This window comes from Camellia sinensis, chromosome 10 (genome assembly GCF_055761805.1).
Source record: "Camellia sinensis isolate YWXY chromosome 10, ASM5576180v1, whole genome shotgun sequence".
NCBI lineage: Eukaryota > Viridiplantae > Streptophyta > Magnoliopsida > Ericales > Theaceae > Camellia > Camellia sinensis.
In genome coordinates, this window is record NC_138970.1 from 175093174 (window position 1) to 175111619 (window position 18446).

At 37.6% G+C, this 18446-nt stretch overlaps 1 protein-coding gene across 1 annotated transcript; it reads left to right on the forward strand.

Moving 5' to 3' along the window:
- The first annotated feature begins 16775 nt into the window (after positions 1-16775).
- On the forward strand, positions 16776-17789 carry LOC145800893 (uncharacterized). Its single transcript, XM_082890645.1, has one exon. The coding sequence runs from the start codon at positions 16776-16778 to the stop codon at positions 17787-17789; it is 1014 nt and encodes a 337-aa protein (XP_082746771.1).
- The last annotated feature ends 657 nt before the right edge of the window (positions 17790-18446 follow it).

Genomic DNA, 18446 nt, shown 5'->3' on the forward strand with positions numbered 1-18446 from the left:
TACACGTGTATGGAGGATTTGCACCCAAGTTTTTAGCTTCTTGAGGAAGCTTTAGCTTCAAACCTCTATAAAAGAGACCCTCCCTCTCCTTGGCATAGGTTCTGAAATTTGCTAAGGCAAAAATATATATATCTCTCTTTATCTCAACATTTTGGGTTCAAAAGGGTGTTGTTCTTGACCTATTACACCACACCTCATAGCCATACACCTTTACCATTGATCTGAGGTTCTTGGAGGGTATTTTCAGAGGTTGAAGAGCTGGTTTTTGGTCCCAAAACTTGCTGGTTTTGCTGAGCTTCAAGGGTAACTCATTTTCCCTCTTTTTAAGCTCTATTTTGATCATTCTCTTAGCCATACTTGCATGCATATTTACGCTTTGTTGTCAACTGAAAAAAGCTTCATATTTAAGTGTTTTTCATGTTTTTTTAAGGCTCTTTTGGTGTTGATGGTCATCTACCCTCTTGCATGCTCTATTCAGCCTTGTTTTGTGCCTACTATGAGACCTTTGTGTTGATCTTTGCTTGGCCTTTTAGCAACTGAAATCCAGCGGATTTTCAGTGGTTGGCATGTAGTTTTGAGGGCCTAAATCAGAGAGGGGAGACCCTCTCTCTTTTGGCCTTGTTTGTTTGCATTTTTGGCCTTTCAAGGGAGCATATACTTTCATACTTCCAAGGCTTGGTTTAGGCCATTTTTGGTGACTTTTGGGACCTTCCTAGACTCTTTCTATAGCTGGTTTGGTCACCTTGTGTTTGCCTCTTGCATGTGTAGAGTAATCCCCATCATGGCTTATCAAAGTAGCACCTCATTCTTGCATGTATTGGTCATGTTTCAGTGGGTTTTTGGCCATCATTTGGCATGCCATGATTCTATTTTTGGCTGGTTTGGTAGCCTCTCATGTGCTTCATATGCTTGTAGTGTAAATCATGTTTACTAGATTGAAATGCATGATGTTTTGGCCTTCTATTCTAGCATATTTTGGCCTTGATCCAAATTGATTTTGTTCATATTTTGGGCTGCCTTAGCTTTGTTTTGAGGCCTCTTGGTCGAATGATGCTTGCCATGCATGCTTGTAGTGTAATAGCCTTGCCTAGTTTTGAGTTTTGAGGTCCCTTGCATGCTTAACTTGAGGTATTTGCATGTTTTGGCATTGTGAGGAATGTTATTTCAGAGCTTATTTCTTGGCCATATTCTCATGTTTGTCACTCTTTCAATGTGCTTGAGAGTTGCATCATTATACCCTATTTTATAAGCCATTGCATGAGCTTCATTTTTGCGCCTTGCAAGCCATCATCTTAGTTCACTTTTGCCCCTATTCTGGCATGCATAGGGTCTCTTTGGAGTTGGTTTGGCCATTTGAGCATTGCCTTGCATGCCTATAGTGTAATACACTTCACTCGTTTCGGTGCTTAAGCCATTCAACATGCATTGTGTGAGTTGTTTACATCATTTGGAGTCATTTTGTATGCCATTTCAGAGTTGGAACATGTGTCCTTGCATTCCATATTTCATCCTTTTCAATGCGTTTGGGAAGTTGTGTTTTTTGCCTTAGGCTTGGGGCCATTCATCGGGCATGTTTGCATGAGTTTTGGAGCCTTGTTTTCATCATCTTTGGCCACTGATTTGGGTGTAGCTGAGGCCCGTCCATTTTAGTTTAAGTCCATTTTGCATTGAGTATGCCATTGTAGTTCATAGAATTGAGTATGCCATGTTGTCGCATGATTGATCATTGCATTGTGTATGCCTTGTTCATCTCATTGTGTATATTAGTTCCATGTGCATTGTGTATACTAGTGTCATGAGCATTGTGCATCCCATGTAGCTTATAGCATTGTGTATGCTAGTTGCATGTTTGCATGTTATCCCTTGCATGTTTGCATCACTTAGTTGCATTGCATTAGGATTGCATGCTAGAGTTGCATTTGTGCATGCCATGTTTGTTGCATTATGTTCGGGATAGGAGTTAGTCCAAACACGGGAAACGAGGGACGTCTTGTACTCAAAGAGACGAAACGTGCCTCGATTCCCGGTCGCCAATATTCTTGACTACCCATGATGGAGTTGTTGGCTTTAGGTGCTTGTATGTGCATTCATTTCACATTGAGTCGTGCAATTCGGCTCCTCGACCATCATGCATCGAAATACGTGATTGGTGGCCCAAGGGTCGAGGACTACACTCCCTTGAGCTTATGCAATGATGAGGAGAGTGGTCGTGCACACATGTGTTGCAAATACTTTGCCGTGCATCTCTCTTTCCCTTTATTGCAGAAAACCAGAAACCAGGAGAGGAAACTAGTCAGCCGACCAGATTTACTGGTAAGCCGACCACTTTTTTTGGTTTCCACCACAAAAGGTGGTCGGCAGGTGGTCTCCCATGCCCATAAGCTGGTCGGCAGCCTTCCCACATATTCCCAGGATGGAGTTTCATCTCTCTGGAGCTTTGTGCAAGTTTCTGAGATCAATTGCAAACAAAGGCGAGTTGGGGCATCGCGAAGGATTTCCGAGCGAGGCAACTTGAGCATGCATGCGTCCTTTGTCATCCAAAGCTGAGCTGAGGCAGCCTATTTTATTTGGTTTACATGCTTATTTAAATTGCTTACTTAGTTAATTTGTTGATTAATTAGAGTTGTGTAATAATTAGCCATAGCTTGTTTTTCATTTCGTGTGTAATAACTAGTTTAATTGGATTAGCATAGATTAGCTAGATGGTTCCGTAATATTCATTCGGACCCTCTGTCGAGAGGGCACAACTGTTGTAAATAAGTGTGCGTGTTTGTGATGCATGTCTTCCAACCCCCATTTCTTTCTCCCTTTTATTTACCAGCTTACGATGGTTAGTTTTAGGGCATGTTTCAATTAGCATCATTATGCTTTGCATGTTTGCATTCATTCATCTGTCTTGCATGCACCGGGCTCGGCATATCATACTAACTGCATTGTATTTCAATTTCGAGTTGAATACATGTTATCTGTAGTATCTCATACGCCATCTTAGAATAGCCGAGCCTATCTTAGTTACATTTCGCATGTGTTGCATTAGCCATCTTAACATGAACTAGGATCATGCATTGATTACTAACTAGTTTCTGTTTTGGCTTGGAGTACTCGGTGAGTGTTTATGCTTTACATCCTTGCATGTGTGTGAGTGACTGCCATGATAGCATGCTTGCCATGAGGCTAACTGCTTATGTGATATACCTGCCTGAATGCCTGTGGGTGAAGGTTGGATTATTTAAATTGGAACAATCCATCGATTACGAGTTTTAAGCCCACTTGAGAGTGGCAAATCACCATGTTTTCTAAAGCCCACTTGAGGGCGGAAAAATCCGCATTTTAGCCTACTTGCGAGTAGTAAATCACTGTAAAAAACAAACATGAGATGTTTTGTTCCAACTTAGATGATCCAGTCTATACTTGTATGCTGTGGGCATCACGTAGCAATTCTAGGCTAATAAGCCAGAATAAGAGCACATATGTTTTCAAAAACAACATATCATGTTTAGTAGTTGTCGATCTTTGATCGAGCGAGCGGGGGTGCTCATTGCATGACCTTTCCCAATTGTATCCAAGTTGCTGAGCCGAGGCAACTTTGGTCATGACGGACACGTGGCCTTAAGCAACGAGTCAGGGTTTCCTAAATTCTCCTAAAATAAAATATTTAGGTGGCGACTCTGTATCTGGAAAAGCAGTCCATGTTTGGCACTTCTTTCTAAAAATCGGTTTTTCAAAACGATTTACCGGATTTGGACTCTTTGGTGATTCATCAATCTCGTATTGCACTTTGCGAGATCAGATTAAGAACCATGACGTTGAGTCCGAACTGTAGTAAGCCCAAATGAACAAAACGGGATTCTCCTGGGACCTTCGGGCGCATCTACACGTAGCTAACCTCTTCCGAATGAGAACAACTTTCTCGGCTTTCTCTCTAACAATTTCCGGACCCAGTAACAGTGCATCACCCACTTCGGCCCAACAAACCGATGATCTACAAGGTCGGCCATACAAGGCCTCAAATGGTGCCCTCCCAATACTAGCTTGGTAACTATTGTTGTAAGCAAATTTAATCAATGGTAAGTGCCTTTCCCAAGGCCCCTTAAAATCAAGGACACAAGCTCTAAGCTTGCCCTCCAAAATCTGAATAGGACGTTCCGACTGTCCATCGATTTAAGGATGATAAGTGGTGCTAAGAGTCAACTTAGTTCCCAACGCCTCTTGAAGGCTTTGCCATAACCGGGCAGTAAAACGAGGATCCCTATCTGACACAATAGTCACAGGGACTCTATGAAGTCGAACTATCTCTCTAATGTACAACTCTGCCAAGCGTTCAACTAAGTCGCTGGTGCACATCGAAATGAAATGGGTAGACTTAGTCAACCTATCAACAATCACCCAAACGGTGTCATTGCCTCGTTATGTTCTAGGAAGCCCAACTACAAAATCCATGGTAACACGCTCCCATTTTTACTCGGCTATCGGTACAGGTTGTAACAAACCCGCTGGTCATACCCCTCCACCAAAACTAGCGACTAATATCATGATACATTTTAGTGCCTCCCGGGTGTATCGCAAGGCGGGAGTGACGGAACTCCCGAAGTACTTCCTCTCTACAAGATTCTGGTACAAACAAGCGGTCTAGGTAACGTACACTCAGATCTAAGTGAACGTTCAAACCTTTCTCTTCTTTTCCATTGGAAATCTTAACACGAATTGATTCCATATCACGGTCTCCTCGTTGTGCCTTTATGACCTTACTAACCAAGGTAGGTTAAGCATTCAACGTAAACAAGGTAGCACTCTCTTCGGACTCACCCAAGTGCAAATCAAACTTGCCAATAACATCTAGCATATCCCATTCCTGAATGGCCACACTTGTCAAACTGCTCACAGATTTTCGACTCAAAACATCAGCCACCACATTAGCCTTCCCTGGATGATAGTGTAACTCAAAGTCATAATCTTCCATAAATTCCATCCACCTCCATTGTCGTAAATTCAAGTCTTTTTGAGAAAACAAATACTTTAGACTCTTATGATCAGAAAAGACTTCAATTGATGGTCTATTCAACTGATGGTACACCGACCTCAAGTCTATTTTTGAGAAACAATGAGACCCTCTAAGTTGGTCAAACAAATCATCTATTCTGGGTAGAGGATACTTGTTTTTAACTGTAACTCTATTCAACTTGCGGTAATCAATACACACCTGTAATGACCAATCCTTCTTCTTCGTAAAGAGAGCAGGCGCTCCCCAAGGCAATGTACTTGGGCGAATGAAGCCCTTGTCTAAAAGTTCTTGGAGTTGAATCTTTAACTCATGCAATTCGGTGGGTGCAAATCTATACGGCGACATGGAAATCGGTGCCGTGCCAGGCACTAATTCAATGGAGAACTCGATCACCTGGTGAGGTGGTAAACTAGTAAGATCTTTTGGAAAGACATCCGGGTATTCACAAACTACCCTTGGTAACTCAATACGAGCCCCGTCACTCTTACTAACCAAGAGAGTTACAAGAAGGCCACTAAGCTTGCTCCTACTACGAGGGTCAACAACTGGCGACAAGGCTCTATCAACTCCGTTCCCTAGAAAATAGAAACGATCACCACTCGAAGTACACACCGTAACTCTCTGACAATAACAATCAATCGCAGCTTGATAAAAACACAACCAGTCCATGCCTAAAATGATATTAAAACTCAACATATCTAGCAACACAAAAGCAAATGAAAGTCAACGCCCAGCAACTTCTATTTCACGATCATGACAACCCCGGTCTAAATCAACTGTACCCCCAACAGATGACTCTACTTTGAGTGGAGGCACTAACCGTGCTACCTCTAACCCCAATACAGAAGAAAATGCAGTAGATATAAATGAATGAGATGCACCAGTGTCTATCAATACATTAGCCAAAGAATTACACACAACAAAAATACCTCTCACAACTAAGGACTCTGGCAACTGCTCTGGCATGGTAACAGTATACACGCGCCCCTGTGGCCCCTGATTGACTTGCTCCCCTTTCGGAGCATAGGCCTGTTGTACTGACTGAGCCCCTGATTAACTCACGAAGCTTGGACTGATTGAGCTTGCTGGTGGCTCTGAGTCTGCCTCGACCCTGATACGCCAGATGCACCTTCCAACTGTGGGCAAGTTCTCTTCATATGCCCTGGCTGACCACATTGATAACAATTAAACCCTTGACCTATATTCTGAGACTAAGACTGACTTTGAGATTGGTTAGGTGGTGGTAATATTGACTGCCCTCCTCCCTTCTGTGGGCATGAGAAGGCTTTGTGACCCGGTTGGCCACACTTGAAACATGAGAAGCTACTCGATGCATTTTTTCCCAGACCCGCACTAGGCAAAGGAAAAGTGGATCTAGGCTACTGTGGTTGGGACTGGGATGGATAGGTGTTCCTGCTCTTCTTGTTCTGCCTATAGTGTCTTTGACACTCTTGGTCCCTAAACCTTGAACTTCGAAGCCTCTCCTCCTCGACTTGTATGGAAATTTCTATATGTGTCATCGTCTCCACAAGACGGTCATATTCTCGAATCATATCTCCGACAAGCTTGAACATAATTTTTGTTTTCAATTTCTTTTCAAATTCAATGCAACGGCGCTCTTCCGTTGCCACTAACTCTGGTGCAAATCTGGACAAACTAGAGAAGACCGCCTCAAACTCGGCTACGGGCATATCGAGTTTTTTGAGGTCTTTAAACTCTTGCCTCAATCTCTCCCTAACAGTGGGAGGTATGTACTTATCTTGGAAAGCAACCGCAAAAGCTTCCCATGTCGGCTTCACTCTACCCTTAGCATATTTCCACCATTGACCCACGTCTCCCTTAAGGTAGTAACTCGCTAGAGTCACTCTTAGTTCACTACCTTCGATTTGAAGCATCTCAAATGTCTTCACAGTTTGTTCGAGCCACTCATCCGCTTTCTTAGGCTCAGGACCACCATGGAACTCATCCGGTTTGGCCCACAAGAACTCTCTTGTAAGGAAACTCATTCTTGACTCCGCGGTGTTCTCTCTGGCTTGATTCTCCACCCTTAACAAGTTCATAGACTCTCTTAAAGCCCCTGCCATTTCTCGAGCAAGGGCCTCCATTGTGGTTTGACCCGCTTGTCCCACCTGCTCGACCACATTAGCTTGGCCTGCTTGCTCGGCCATATTAGCTTGGCCGAACCCTTCTTATTGCACCAGAATCCTATGGACTGGTACCTCATGCACACCTCGGCAAGCCCTAGCACACCTCCCGTCTCCCGCCTCTACCACCACAGACTTGACCCCTTCCTGACATCCTAATAAAGGACAAAAGAGAAATAATTTAGCACATTAACTTATATGTGCTCGTAACTTGACTCACACGTTCAACTACAACAATTCTATATATTTCTCTACCATATAGACAATTCAATTTCACTCCACATAAGCACTTAGTCATGTAAACACATACGGATTATACTCCTATGATGAGATTCGTCCCACGAAAAATCAAGAATTCTTAGTAGAATGAATATTGATCAAGGACCCTTCTAATAAGACCTCAAGGAATTTAACAGGCACAAACAACATCCCAAAAGTCCAATCTCATACCCATTTAGTCACATGAGCATGTTATCACATAGTCACAAAGTGCATAACACTTCCTCAGCATGCTAAATGAACCCATTGTGGTTAAACAACCACTTCCCACGAGCTCCAAGTATTCAAACCCGGTAGCTCTGATACCAAGTTATAACGCCCCAAATTTCTAGCTCAAATGATAATACAACAATCATGGCTCTTTTAAGGAAAACTGAATATAAATCTCCAAACTTACATTACATGATACAATAGTTCTTCATGCAACAATACATTAATCCAACAACAAGTAAATAAACAAATAAATACCCCTAAGGGTTTACAAGTTTCTAAGGCTTGAGCCTGGTTACACAAAACAGTTATTCAAACCCACACATATACAGCCCTTGGCTTACACACAGAGTCACAGCAAAATAAGAGTCTCGTACTCTCAACACACATTTCCTCGCCTTTAGTTAGGCGGCATCACCACATCTTTTCCTACACAAAAATCCCGTAGGGTGAGCATAAAACCTAGTGGGAAATCCTTAACAAAGTATATACATTTTATACAAATCTCAAGAGATGAAATGCACATACCATGCTATGCTCTTTTAAAAGAAAATCACATCTTCATCTTTGAAAACCCTCATGTTCAATGATGTCATGCAATTTCAATTCTTCAAAACTCAACAATTCATTTCAAGAGCGGTAAATATGACTCTGGTAATCCCTAGGTTGGTGTCTGCAAGTAGACCATGCAAGTACTACCAATTTGTCATTTTTACCGGTATTAACTAGAAGGCTCGACACCTATCCGCGCGGGTTTTCAGTCTTTCACCCAGACTCTCAGGCCAACTTATTCAATATCATCTACACCACCTATCAAGACTTGCCAACGTATTTATCCCAAAACCATTCCATGAAAACTTGTTTCTCAACATTCTTTTCTCAATGCAAGTTTTTAAATCAACTTTTAAAGTTTAATGTAATCAAATGAATTAATATGCCAATAACACAAGATTAATATAAATACTTTTATTCCAATTCATCATCCAAGAAATAACACAATTCCCTCTTCTCAAGTATCGTCAATAATTAGTCATTTCAAGACTATTTCAACGTCTTGAATAATAATTTCCAAAATGAACAATAATTCTCATATTCCCTTAAATTCATCATTTATATAAATATAAATAAGAAATTTTCCAAACATCCATTTATTTTGACACACAAAACAAATACAACAATATCATTCATGGATTTTCAGTCTCTTTTAAAAAAATCTCCAAATTCTAGGTTTTCTCACCAAAACTATACAACTCAAATCCTTTGAAAGAAAACTTTCCAAAATCATCTTTTCTTCAATCAACGAAGATCAAAACCCATAAGATCATTTTAAAAGAACAAGAGACAAATCCACTTTCAAAATCACTCAACTTCTTGAATCAACAATCAATTTTTAAAGCTATCGAAAGATGATTTTGAAAATCATATAGATCTTGCAAAAATATATATATAACTCTAAGAAAATCCCTACCTCAAGTTTTGAAGAAGAAATGAGATGAAACCCCAAAATTTATGGTGACGAAACTCGATCTCCACCACACACAACGAAGCCCTCGAGAAGTTACACAACTTTGATGAAGAACTTCAGCCTAACTCCCAACGGATTTGGAGGAATCAAAGAGAGAAGATGACTTCTAGAGAGAGAAGCTCTAGATCTGAAAATTTTGGAGAGTTTTAGAGAGAGAGAGAGAGAGAGAGAACTGAAAAAGTAATCTGAAATCTCCCCTTACGGACAGATATAACATGGTCTGCTCGAGTGTGAAATACACTTTCCCATAAGCAATTTTGAATGCATTTTTCACTTTTGCTTTCGGCGAGCTGACCGAGCAGTTCGACCCCCGTAAGTTGACCTAGTCAAAAATCGGAATCACTACATATTGGCCATGGGGCCTTACCCTTGTAGGCAGAACGCCAATATGATACAAAAGGATTAATCTCTGGTTATCTTATTTGTTTGTATTTGGTGATATAAGCCTATAGGCTTGTATTTTAACTCATTACATGTATACAAGAGAGGATATTATAATTTATTCATTTCTAAATGCTCTTCACATGTTTTTTACTATAATTGAATGGATTGATTTAAAGGAAAAGGTAATTTTATCCGAGTATTAAAAGTCAGGGCGTTACAAATAAAAACAGAAATCTACTTTAAGATTATTAGAACCCAAATAGTCCTCTATGTAATAACGTGTGTGCAATTTAAATGTATATATAAAATAAATAACAAGTAAATAATTTAGAAAATAATTATGAAAATTAAATTATGAATTTAATGCTTACAGTGCTTAAAAAATGCAAAATTATAAGTCAAGACTTATGTTAGATGCAATCTCCTTAACGCAAGTTTCGCCCTTACTCCTGTTCTTCAAGTTTTACTAGAGTCTACTTCCTAGGATACAATGACTATATCCTGGAAATGTAGCACAACAATTCCAAACCTAGCAAACCAAACTAGTGCCGAAACTCTTTCTTTCTCACCGACTCTTCCTAAAACTATGTTGCAGAAATTATGCAAAGCAAGAGAGGACGAAGAACACGAAAGGAAGAAATGAAAAACAAAAGAAATCTATGAGCGAATGAATATTTGAATTTGCTAGAAATGGAAGGCTATATATAGCCTCAATGGTGCCTTTTCAGGTTGGCCTTCATGGCTGTTCGGAATGGTCAGAAAGGTACAACCGATCAAAAAGGAGCTAACTGTTGAAAGCAAGAGTTTTTGAAAAAATTCAAATAAATTTTGTCCAAAAAATATAGTATGTACCAATCTGACCCACATCCCGCAGCTGGCTAGTCGGTGGCGCACGTTTGGTAAATTTAGGTCAAACCCACTTTATCTATAACTTCATTCCTTACAAAACTTGAGTGCCCTAAGGGCGCAATTGAAAATCCGAACTTTAAGGTTTATATACTCATATAAAATCTCAAGGTAGTGTTTGGTAGTGTTTTAGAATTATGATTTAAGAATAGAGTTGTATTTTGAGTTTGTGAGTTTTGGAATTATGATTTGAACATAGAAAATTTTGGTTATGAGTTTTTAAAAGAGTTTTGAATTTTTGATGTGACATATGAAATGAGAAAAGTTGTTTGGTTATGAGTTTTGAAAAAAGTTTTCAAAACTTAATTGACAAACTTATGAATCAAAACTCTATTGAAAATTTTATTCAAAACTCAAAACCAAACTCTTTTTAAAATTTAATTCAAAAAAATAATGTCACTTTAGTCTAAAAAAATAATTTCTATATTTAAAATTATCAAAAACAAATATAATTTTTTTTTCCAAATAATAGGTGACTATTGGCAATTGAAAAAAAAAAAGTGTTCTGTTCCTATCAATCGGCCGGTCAACCAGCCGGACGACAGACTGGACATCCTAGGAGTGGGCAACGGTTTATGCAATCTGCACAACCCGTCCAAACTGACCCTACCCGCACAAATCCGACCCTATCCACATGCATAAATAGGGTGGGTGCGGGTCTATTTTTTCATATAAAATTGAGTTCGGGTCAAACCCGACCCCATCCGTGCAAATCCAAAATCTGCCCGCATAATCCGCAGATTGTGTTTAAAAAAAAAAATATCTCCACATGTTGAATTCATTTTCTCTCCTAGCTATTTCTCTCTCTCTCTCTCTCTCTCTCTCTCTCTCTCATCTCGCCTACCTCTCTCTTCCCTCCTCCCCGTCGCCGTCACCACCGCCATCTCTCGCCCCTTGCTTGCCGTCTCTTTCATCTACTCCCCGTCGCCATCTCTCTCCTCTCCTCTACTGTCATTTTCATGTCTCGCAGATCAACCTTACTCCATCACTGTTGTCTCTCCATCTCCTCATCTTTTCCTTGTCACAGTGTCGCCGTCACCCAATCGCAAACCAGATCTGGAAGATCTATTGCAAAAAAAAAAAAAGAGTTTCGTTGCAGATCTAGAATCCTTCTCCTTTGCCTACAGATTTCAGGTAAGCAAATTCATCTCAATGGTTGTCCTCTGCTTTGTTTAAAGGAAAATTCTGTGTATTTGGGATTTGCTTACGCTTTGTTTTGTCTTTTGATTTGAACAAACACTTTTGGAGTGAGGTCCAAACACTTAGGCCTCCTGGGGTTTTGTTTTCATTCTTAGTTTCTTGTCGAGATCAACTTGTATTAGCTGGATTGTGCAATGGCCCTCGTGGCGTGTCGTTTAATTTGTGGAAGATTGATGAGAAAACAATGGAGTTTAGTGAGATACCAATCATGCCTCAAGACTTGCTTTATTGTTTGTTTGATAGTGATGGATTTGTAACTTTTGGTTCTTTTATTTAATAAAAGAAAATGTTTTTGATGGTGTTGTGTTGTGGGCAAGATATAGATCCAGATAATATGACTTATGAGGGGCAAGCTTATAGATATACACTACAATCTATTTCATTTTGTTGTGTGAATTTCATACTAAATTCAAAGCAAAAAGTTAAAAATATTTCAGTCTAATTTTTGTCCTATACAGAACCTCCAACTGCAATTGAAGCACACAAATAAAATTTCAAAAAAAAAAAATCTAATTCACAAACCGCCCGCATCCGCCCACACAACCGCATGACCCACCCGTTCGATCCACAACCAGCATTGCGGGCGAACGCGGTTCCATTTTTTCCCAACCTGCACCTCATCGGGCTGGTCCAACCCAGCATCTGAACCGCACGGAACCGATCTGTGAACACGCCTAGGACATCCGGTCAGATATCCAGGCAGACAACCGGGTAGACCAAAAATTTAAAAAGTGTCTGCTTTACCAAACATGTTTTCAAAATATATTTTGAAATTGATTTGTAATCATGATTTGAAAACTCAAACCAAACATAGCATTAGAATGAAAGGGTGGAATTAATTTTAGAAAACTCTACAAAACACAGTCCAAGTCTTTCCTATGTGGTACAAGCAAATTTCACGAATGTGTTGGAAACGCACTTGCAGTTTTACAAAGCTCAAATGCGCGTTGAATTCTCATTCATCCGGAAATGGTTTTGAGCAACCAAATATAAGATATTACTCACTACGCGACATTAAACATGAACCCACTTGGACCTGTCAAAATTAACAGTTGGGTTCCACCTTAATTAATTCTCAAAGTTAGCAAAAAATAAGATTTATAAAAATCATTTTCCAACATTTTCTCCTAAAGTTAGCTTTTTTTTTATTATTTAAATTATACAAAAAATACCATGTTAATTGTTACATAATATAAAAAAAATATTATTATATTGAAATTTGGATTTATATCAAATGTGTGAGTCATATATATATATATATTAAAATATTTTTATGTCACGTGACTATTAATGTGTCATTTTCTATCTACTTTTATACATAAGTTAGTTTTGGAGTAAATCGAAAAAAAAAAATGAAATATGAAGCCTCAAAGGGAAAAAAAAGTTGAAGTTAAAATAAAAAAAAAATAACCAACTATAAAATTAGCAAAATATAATTTATCCAGAATGATATGGTATTTGTTGTAAGTAAATAGATGGATTAGTTTGTTAGATGTTAATATAGGAAGGGACAACTCGAAAGGTATCAAGCTTCTCTTCATGCAATTTGAAATCACAATCTTACACCGCTAAATGGGGTTACACAGACATTAAGGTAAAGACTTATTTTAAGAGCTGTGGTATAATTTACCCTTTATTAAATAATTTTTTTTTACTAAAAAGTGGGGCGTAAGAATAAAAAAGAAAAAAAGAAAAACATAAAACACTTTCATTAATTTCAAATTTTTTTTACTTCAATTTGTATTTTTAAATAACTTTTTCTTATCTTTTCAACAACATTATTTGCACAAAATTTAATATTAATTAATGTTATATGAGCATTTGCTAGCATTGCTAACAAAAAAAAGTTGTTAGGAGTACTTTTGCCTACGTGAAAATAAATTAAATATTCTCAGTATATGTCATTTTTTATGTGGTAGTTTTGGTAAAAAAAAAAAAAAAGTGAATAATTCTAGATTTTATTAAAGAAATATTATAAAAAAATTTCATGAATAATGCTAGATTTTAGAAACGATATCATTTAAAAATTTAAATGGCTCCTAAAATATAAGTTAAAAATTAAGAAAATTTTAAGTGATAAAAAACTTACTTAATTCCTATTAAATTTATAAATACTTGTACATAAGTATCAACATACACTATTATAACCTTACAATTGCCGCCATCATTAGCACCATTATCACAACCGCCACTACCTCCACCCCCCACCACTATCCACAACCACAACCATCATCACTATTGTTGTTATTATCGTAAGGACCGCTATCATTCCACCACCACTATAACCACCGTCATTATACCACCGTCACTGCCCCTATTTTTATCTTGGGATACTTACGTGTAGGTCCTAATAAGTGGACTTATTGTCTAATAGATTCTATGAGAAAATTGTCATAAAAAAAGGTTACTAATTGTAAGTTTTAGCGATAATTTATAAAAAAAAAAACATGACAAAAAAAAGTCACTATCAATTTTTGGCGACATATATAAAAAACTGTCACAAAAAAATTATTTTCAGCGACAATTTTACCAAGACTTGTTTTCAATAAGACTTGATGGAAATTAAGTCAGACTATTAGGATGTATTGGTAGTTTACCCTTTTATCTTCACTACATTATTATTGTTATTGGCGTTACAAGCACCATTATTGCCTCCACCACCACCAACTCACTATCACAATATAAAATTAAAAAATAATAAGTTTTAAAATTAACATTATACATATCAAAAAACTTGTTTTACGTTCAATACTTAAATTTTTATCAAATAATTTTTCAGTTTAAAAAATTTAGTATTCAGTTTTCATTATCAACCAACCTTTTAACTTACAAAATTTAGCATTCAATTTTTAGTACTTAATATTTTATTTTTTATTTTTTATTTTCAGTTTTCAGTTTTATCAAACATCACCTAAGGCACTAACTAACCTATTGTTAATTACGATAATTAATGATTGACAATAATATAAAGGATAAAATACATTTATAATCCTTAAAGTATGCATTTTTGTCACTTTGGTCTTTCAAGTTTCAATTTTGTTAATTTCATTTTTAAAATTTTTTAATTTGGTCCAATTTTAAATAGACTATCTAAATCCTTAACATAATGGTAATAAAATATACACATGGCCCTTAAATTAAGGAAATATCATTTTGCCCGTAAACTATCATGCATTTTTCAATTTGACCCTGATACTTCCGTTAATTTCAATTTAATTCCTGAACTTTCAAAAATTGATCAATTTAACCCCTGCCATCACATTCCATCTACAATTGGACAGAATGTGATGAGTTGTCCCCTTGAACTATCTTTTGGAGGGAATGTAAGAGGGCTTTGCTTACAAAGTAAATTGGTGTGATGGACAGTTGAACTAGGGCTTTGTTGGGATCAAAATCGGTTTTAGGGTTTTCAAATTCCTTAAACGAAATCGAAAGCAAAGTTTGTCATTGAACGAAGGGCACGAACTAACATTGAATCATGAGTTGGGTTCGAAGAGTGAAGGATGGCAAGCAAAAGAATCGACCAACTGTTCATGGTATTTACTATTAATATTTGTTTATTTTTGAAGCAAATGATTATGAAAAATCAATTTCTGATATAATACTAATTTGTTTTGGCATTTTTTAGAATAAATCTTTGTCTATTTGTCTTTGAAAATGATTTGTTTAATCGGAATTGTTTTACTTGAATAGTGTACTACTTGATTAGTGTATTAGTTTAATCAGTCCTTAAAAGAAACTAATTTTTTATGAATACTTTTTAAAAATCAATTTACCATGAATACAGACAAATATTTTTTGACTTAATGTATTCATATATGGATTTGTTAAATTGGAACTGTCTTATGGTAATAGTAGTTTAATACTAATTGTATTTATTTATTAGTATAATTAGTCCATAATAGCATATTTTTTCATTTAAAAAATGCAAAAAAAAGGATCTTCTTATTTCATAATCAAAATGCATCATGGGGGTTTGGTTAGTTATAATCCTCGGAGGGTTTATAGTGGTGGATTTATCAGTTACTTTGACTTTTGTAATTCTGATGAAATATCACTAGTGGAGTTGGATAATATAGCCAAGGAAGTAGGTTGCAGTGGATGTAACATCTATTACTATAAGGTTAATTATTGTGCTGGGTTAGAGTTGATTAACACTGATCAAGATGTAATGAGGTTGGAGACACTTGTGAATAGAAACAGAGTAGTAGAGGTTTATGTAGGCTGTTTTGGAATAGATGATGTTATAGGTGCCCAAGTTAATCAAGTAGGGTCAAGTGCAAAAAGAAGTCAGAGAAAGGGAGTACTTGTAGACATATAGTAGCAGAAGAGGAAGATAGTGATAATGATCCTAATCCGTCAGACTTTTCCTTATCTGATGAGTCTGAGAAATATGAGGATAGTGACTATGGATTTTCTAATGATGATGCATTGTATGAGGCAAACATTGACAAAGATCTAGAGTTTGCTGGTGTACGAAGTAGTAAGAATGTAATGGTTGAGGCAGTTGATGAGCTAGAATGCCTTGGAAGCTCCTTTGATGAGCTAAGAAGTATTGATAGCTCATCTAATGAAGGAGGTAGTTCTCATAGGAGGAAATACCCTATTTTTAATGTTGACTCTGATATGCACAATCATCAATTCAAACTTGGTATGGAGTTTAAGAGTCATGATATGTTTAGGGATGCTGTGAAAGAGTATGCAATTAAGTGGGACAAACATATAACATTTACCGAGAGTGACAAACAAAAGGTTAGGGTAGAGTGCAAAGTTGGTTATCCTTGGGTTTGTTATGCTTCATACGTAAAAAGTGATGGGTTGTATAGGATCAAAACACTTGTTGATCAGCACACTCATAATAGGTCATTTGATGTGGCACATGTGACTTCCAAGTGGATTGTGAAGAGGTACTTTGAAAGAATTAGGTTAAATCCTACATGGCCAATTCAGTCATTGGCAAACACTATTTCAAGTGAGCACGATGTCAAGGTTGACTTACAAAAAGTGAGAAGGGCAAGAAAGAAGGTGTTGACACTGGTAGATGGTTACTGCAGCTCAACAATTTGCAATGTTAAGGAGTTAAATTTAGGAGATTAGGAATACCAATCTTGAGACAACGGTGTGCATGAAGGTGAAACAAATTCCAAAGGTTAATGAAGGGAGTAATCCAAGGATTAATGATAGGAGCAGTGCAGAATCAAAGTTCAAAAGGTTGTACTTGTGTTGGGGTTCATTAAAGAAAGCTTTCATGAATGCTTGTAGGCCAGTGATAGGAGTTGATGGATGCTATTTGAAGGGGCCACATTGTGGTATTCTCTTGACTGTTATTGGAATAGATGCAAACAATTGCATGGTTCCATTTGCCTATGCAATTGTTGAGAAAGAGAAGAAGAAAACATGGTTGTGGTTTCTAGAGCTACTAAGACATGATCTAAATATTGTAAACTCTCATTGTTATACCTTCATGAGTGATAAACAAAAGGGTTTGATTGATGCAGTGGCTGAGTTGTTCCCAAATGCTTCACACAGGTTTTGTGTGAGGCATTTGTACAACAATTTTAAGGGTGAACACAAGGGGTTGGTTCTAAAAGATCTATTGTGGAAGTTTGCTAGGGCAACAACTATTCCTGCATTTACCAAAGTGATAGAAGAGATTAAAGAAGTTAATTGTAAGGCATATGCTTCGTTAGTAGAAAGACCACCAATTCATTGGAATAGGAGCCACTTCAACACTTTTCCAAAGTGTGACATTTTACTAAACAATCTATGTGAGTGCTTCAATTCAAGCATCTTGGAAGCTAAGAGTAAACCTGTGGTTATAATGTTGGAGAAGATTAGGTTGTTGTTTATGGAAACAGTTCAAAAAAAAAGAGATGCAATGCAAAGGCACAATGGTCCTATATGTCCTAAGATTCAAAATCTATTGGAGAAAATGAAAGTGGATGCAGCTGGATGGATTCCTAGATGGAATGACAATGAGCAATTTGAGGTTGTAAGGCCATATGGTGAGCAATGCAAGGTGGATTTGCAAGCTTGGAGTTGTGGCTATAGGAAGTGGGATCTGTCAGGCATTCCATGTGCCTATGTTGTGGCTGCTGCAAATTACTTAGGTCAAGAACAAGAAAAATATGTTCATTAGTACTACAAGGTTGAGAGTTATCTGAAGATCTATGACAACATGTTGAGTCCTATTAACGGTAGAGAAATGTGGCTAACAACTAAGTATGCAAAGGTGCTGCCACCTGATGTGAAAAAGAGAGCTGGGAGGCCTAAACAACATAAAAGAAAAGAGATTTAAGCACCAACTGAAAACACAAAACTAGAAAGGAAGGGCACTAAACTGACTTGTAATAAATGTGGGAAGATGGGACACAGCAGGAGAAGTTGTAAGGTGAAATGCAGATTCAGCTATGTGTAAGAAAGCCAACCTGAAGGGAGCCAACCTCAGGGGAGCCAAATTGAACATAGTCAACCTCAGAGTCAATTAACTGCAGAAGGACCTGAGGTCAGGCCACACAGCAGACAGAAGAAACTGGCTGTAAGTGTTCTTCTTCTTTTTCTTCTTCTTCTTATTCTTCTTTAAATACTAACTTAACTATCATATATTTGATTGTGTTTAATTGTGGATAATTCAATCTTATTGTAGGTTAAAATAAGAGTAGAACAAGAAAGTCACTCAACTCCATCTCTAATGAGTTCAACGAACACACCGAAGGAGGGTCAAATGATGTGGAGAGGCAAGCAAGTGTACAATGCTGGTGGCCTCAAAACAACATCCACTAGACAGAAAAAATGA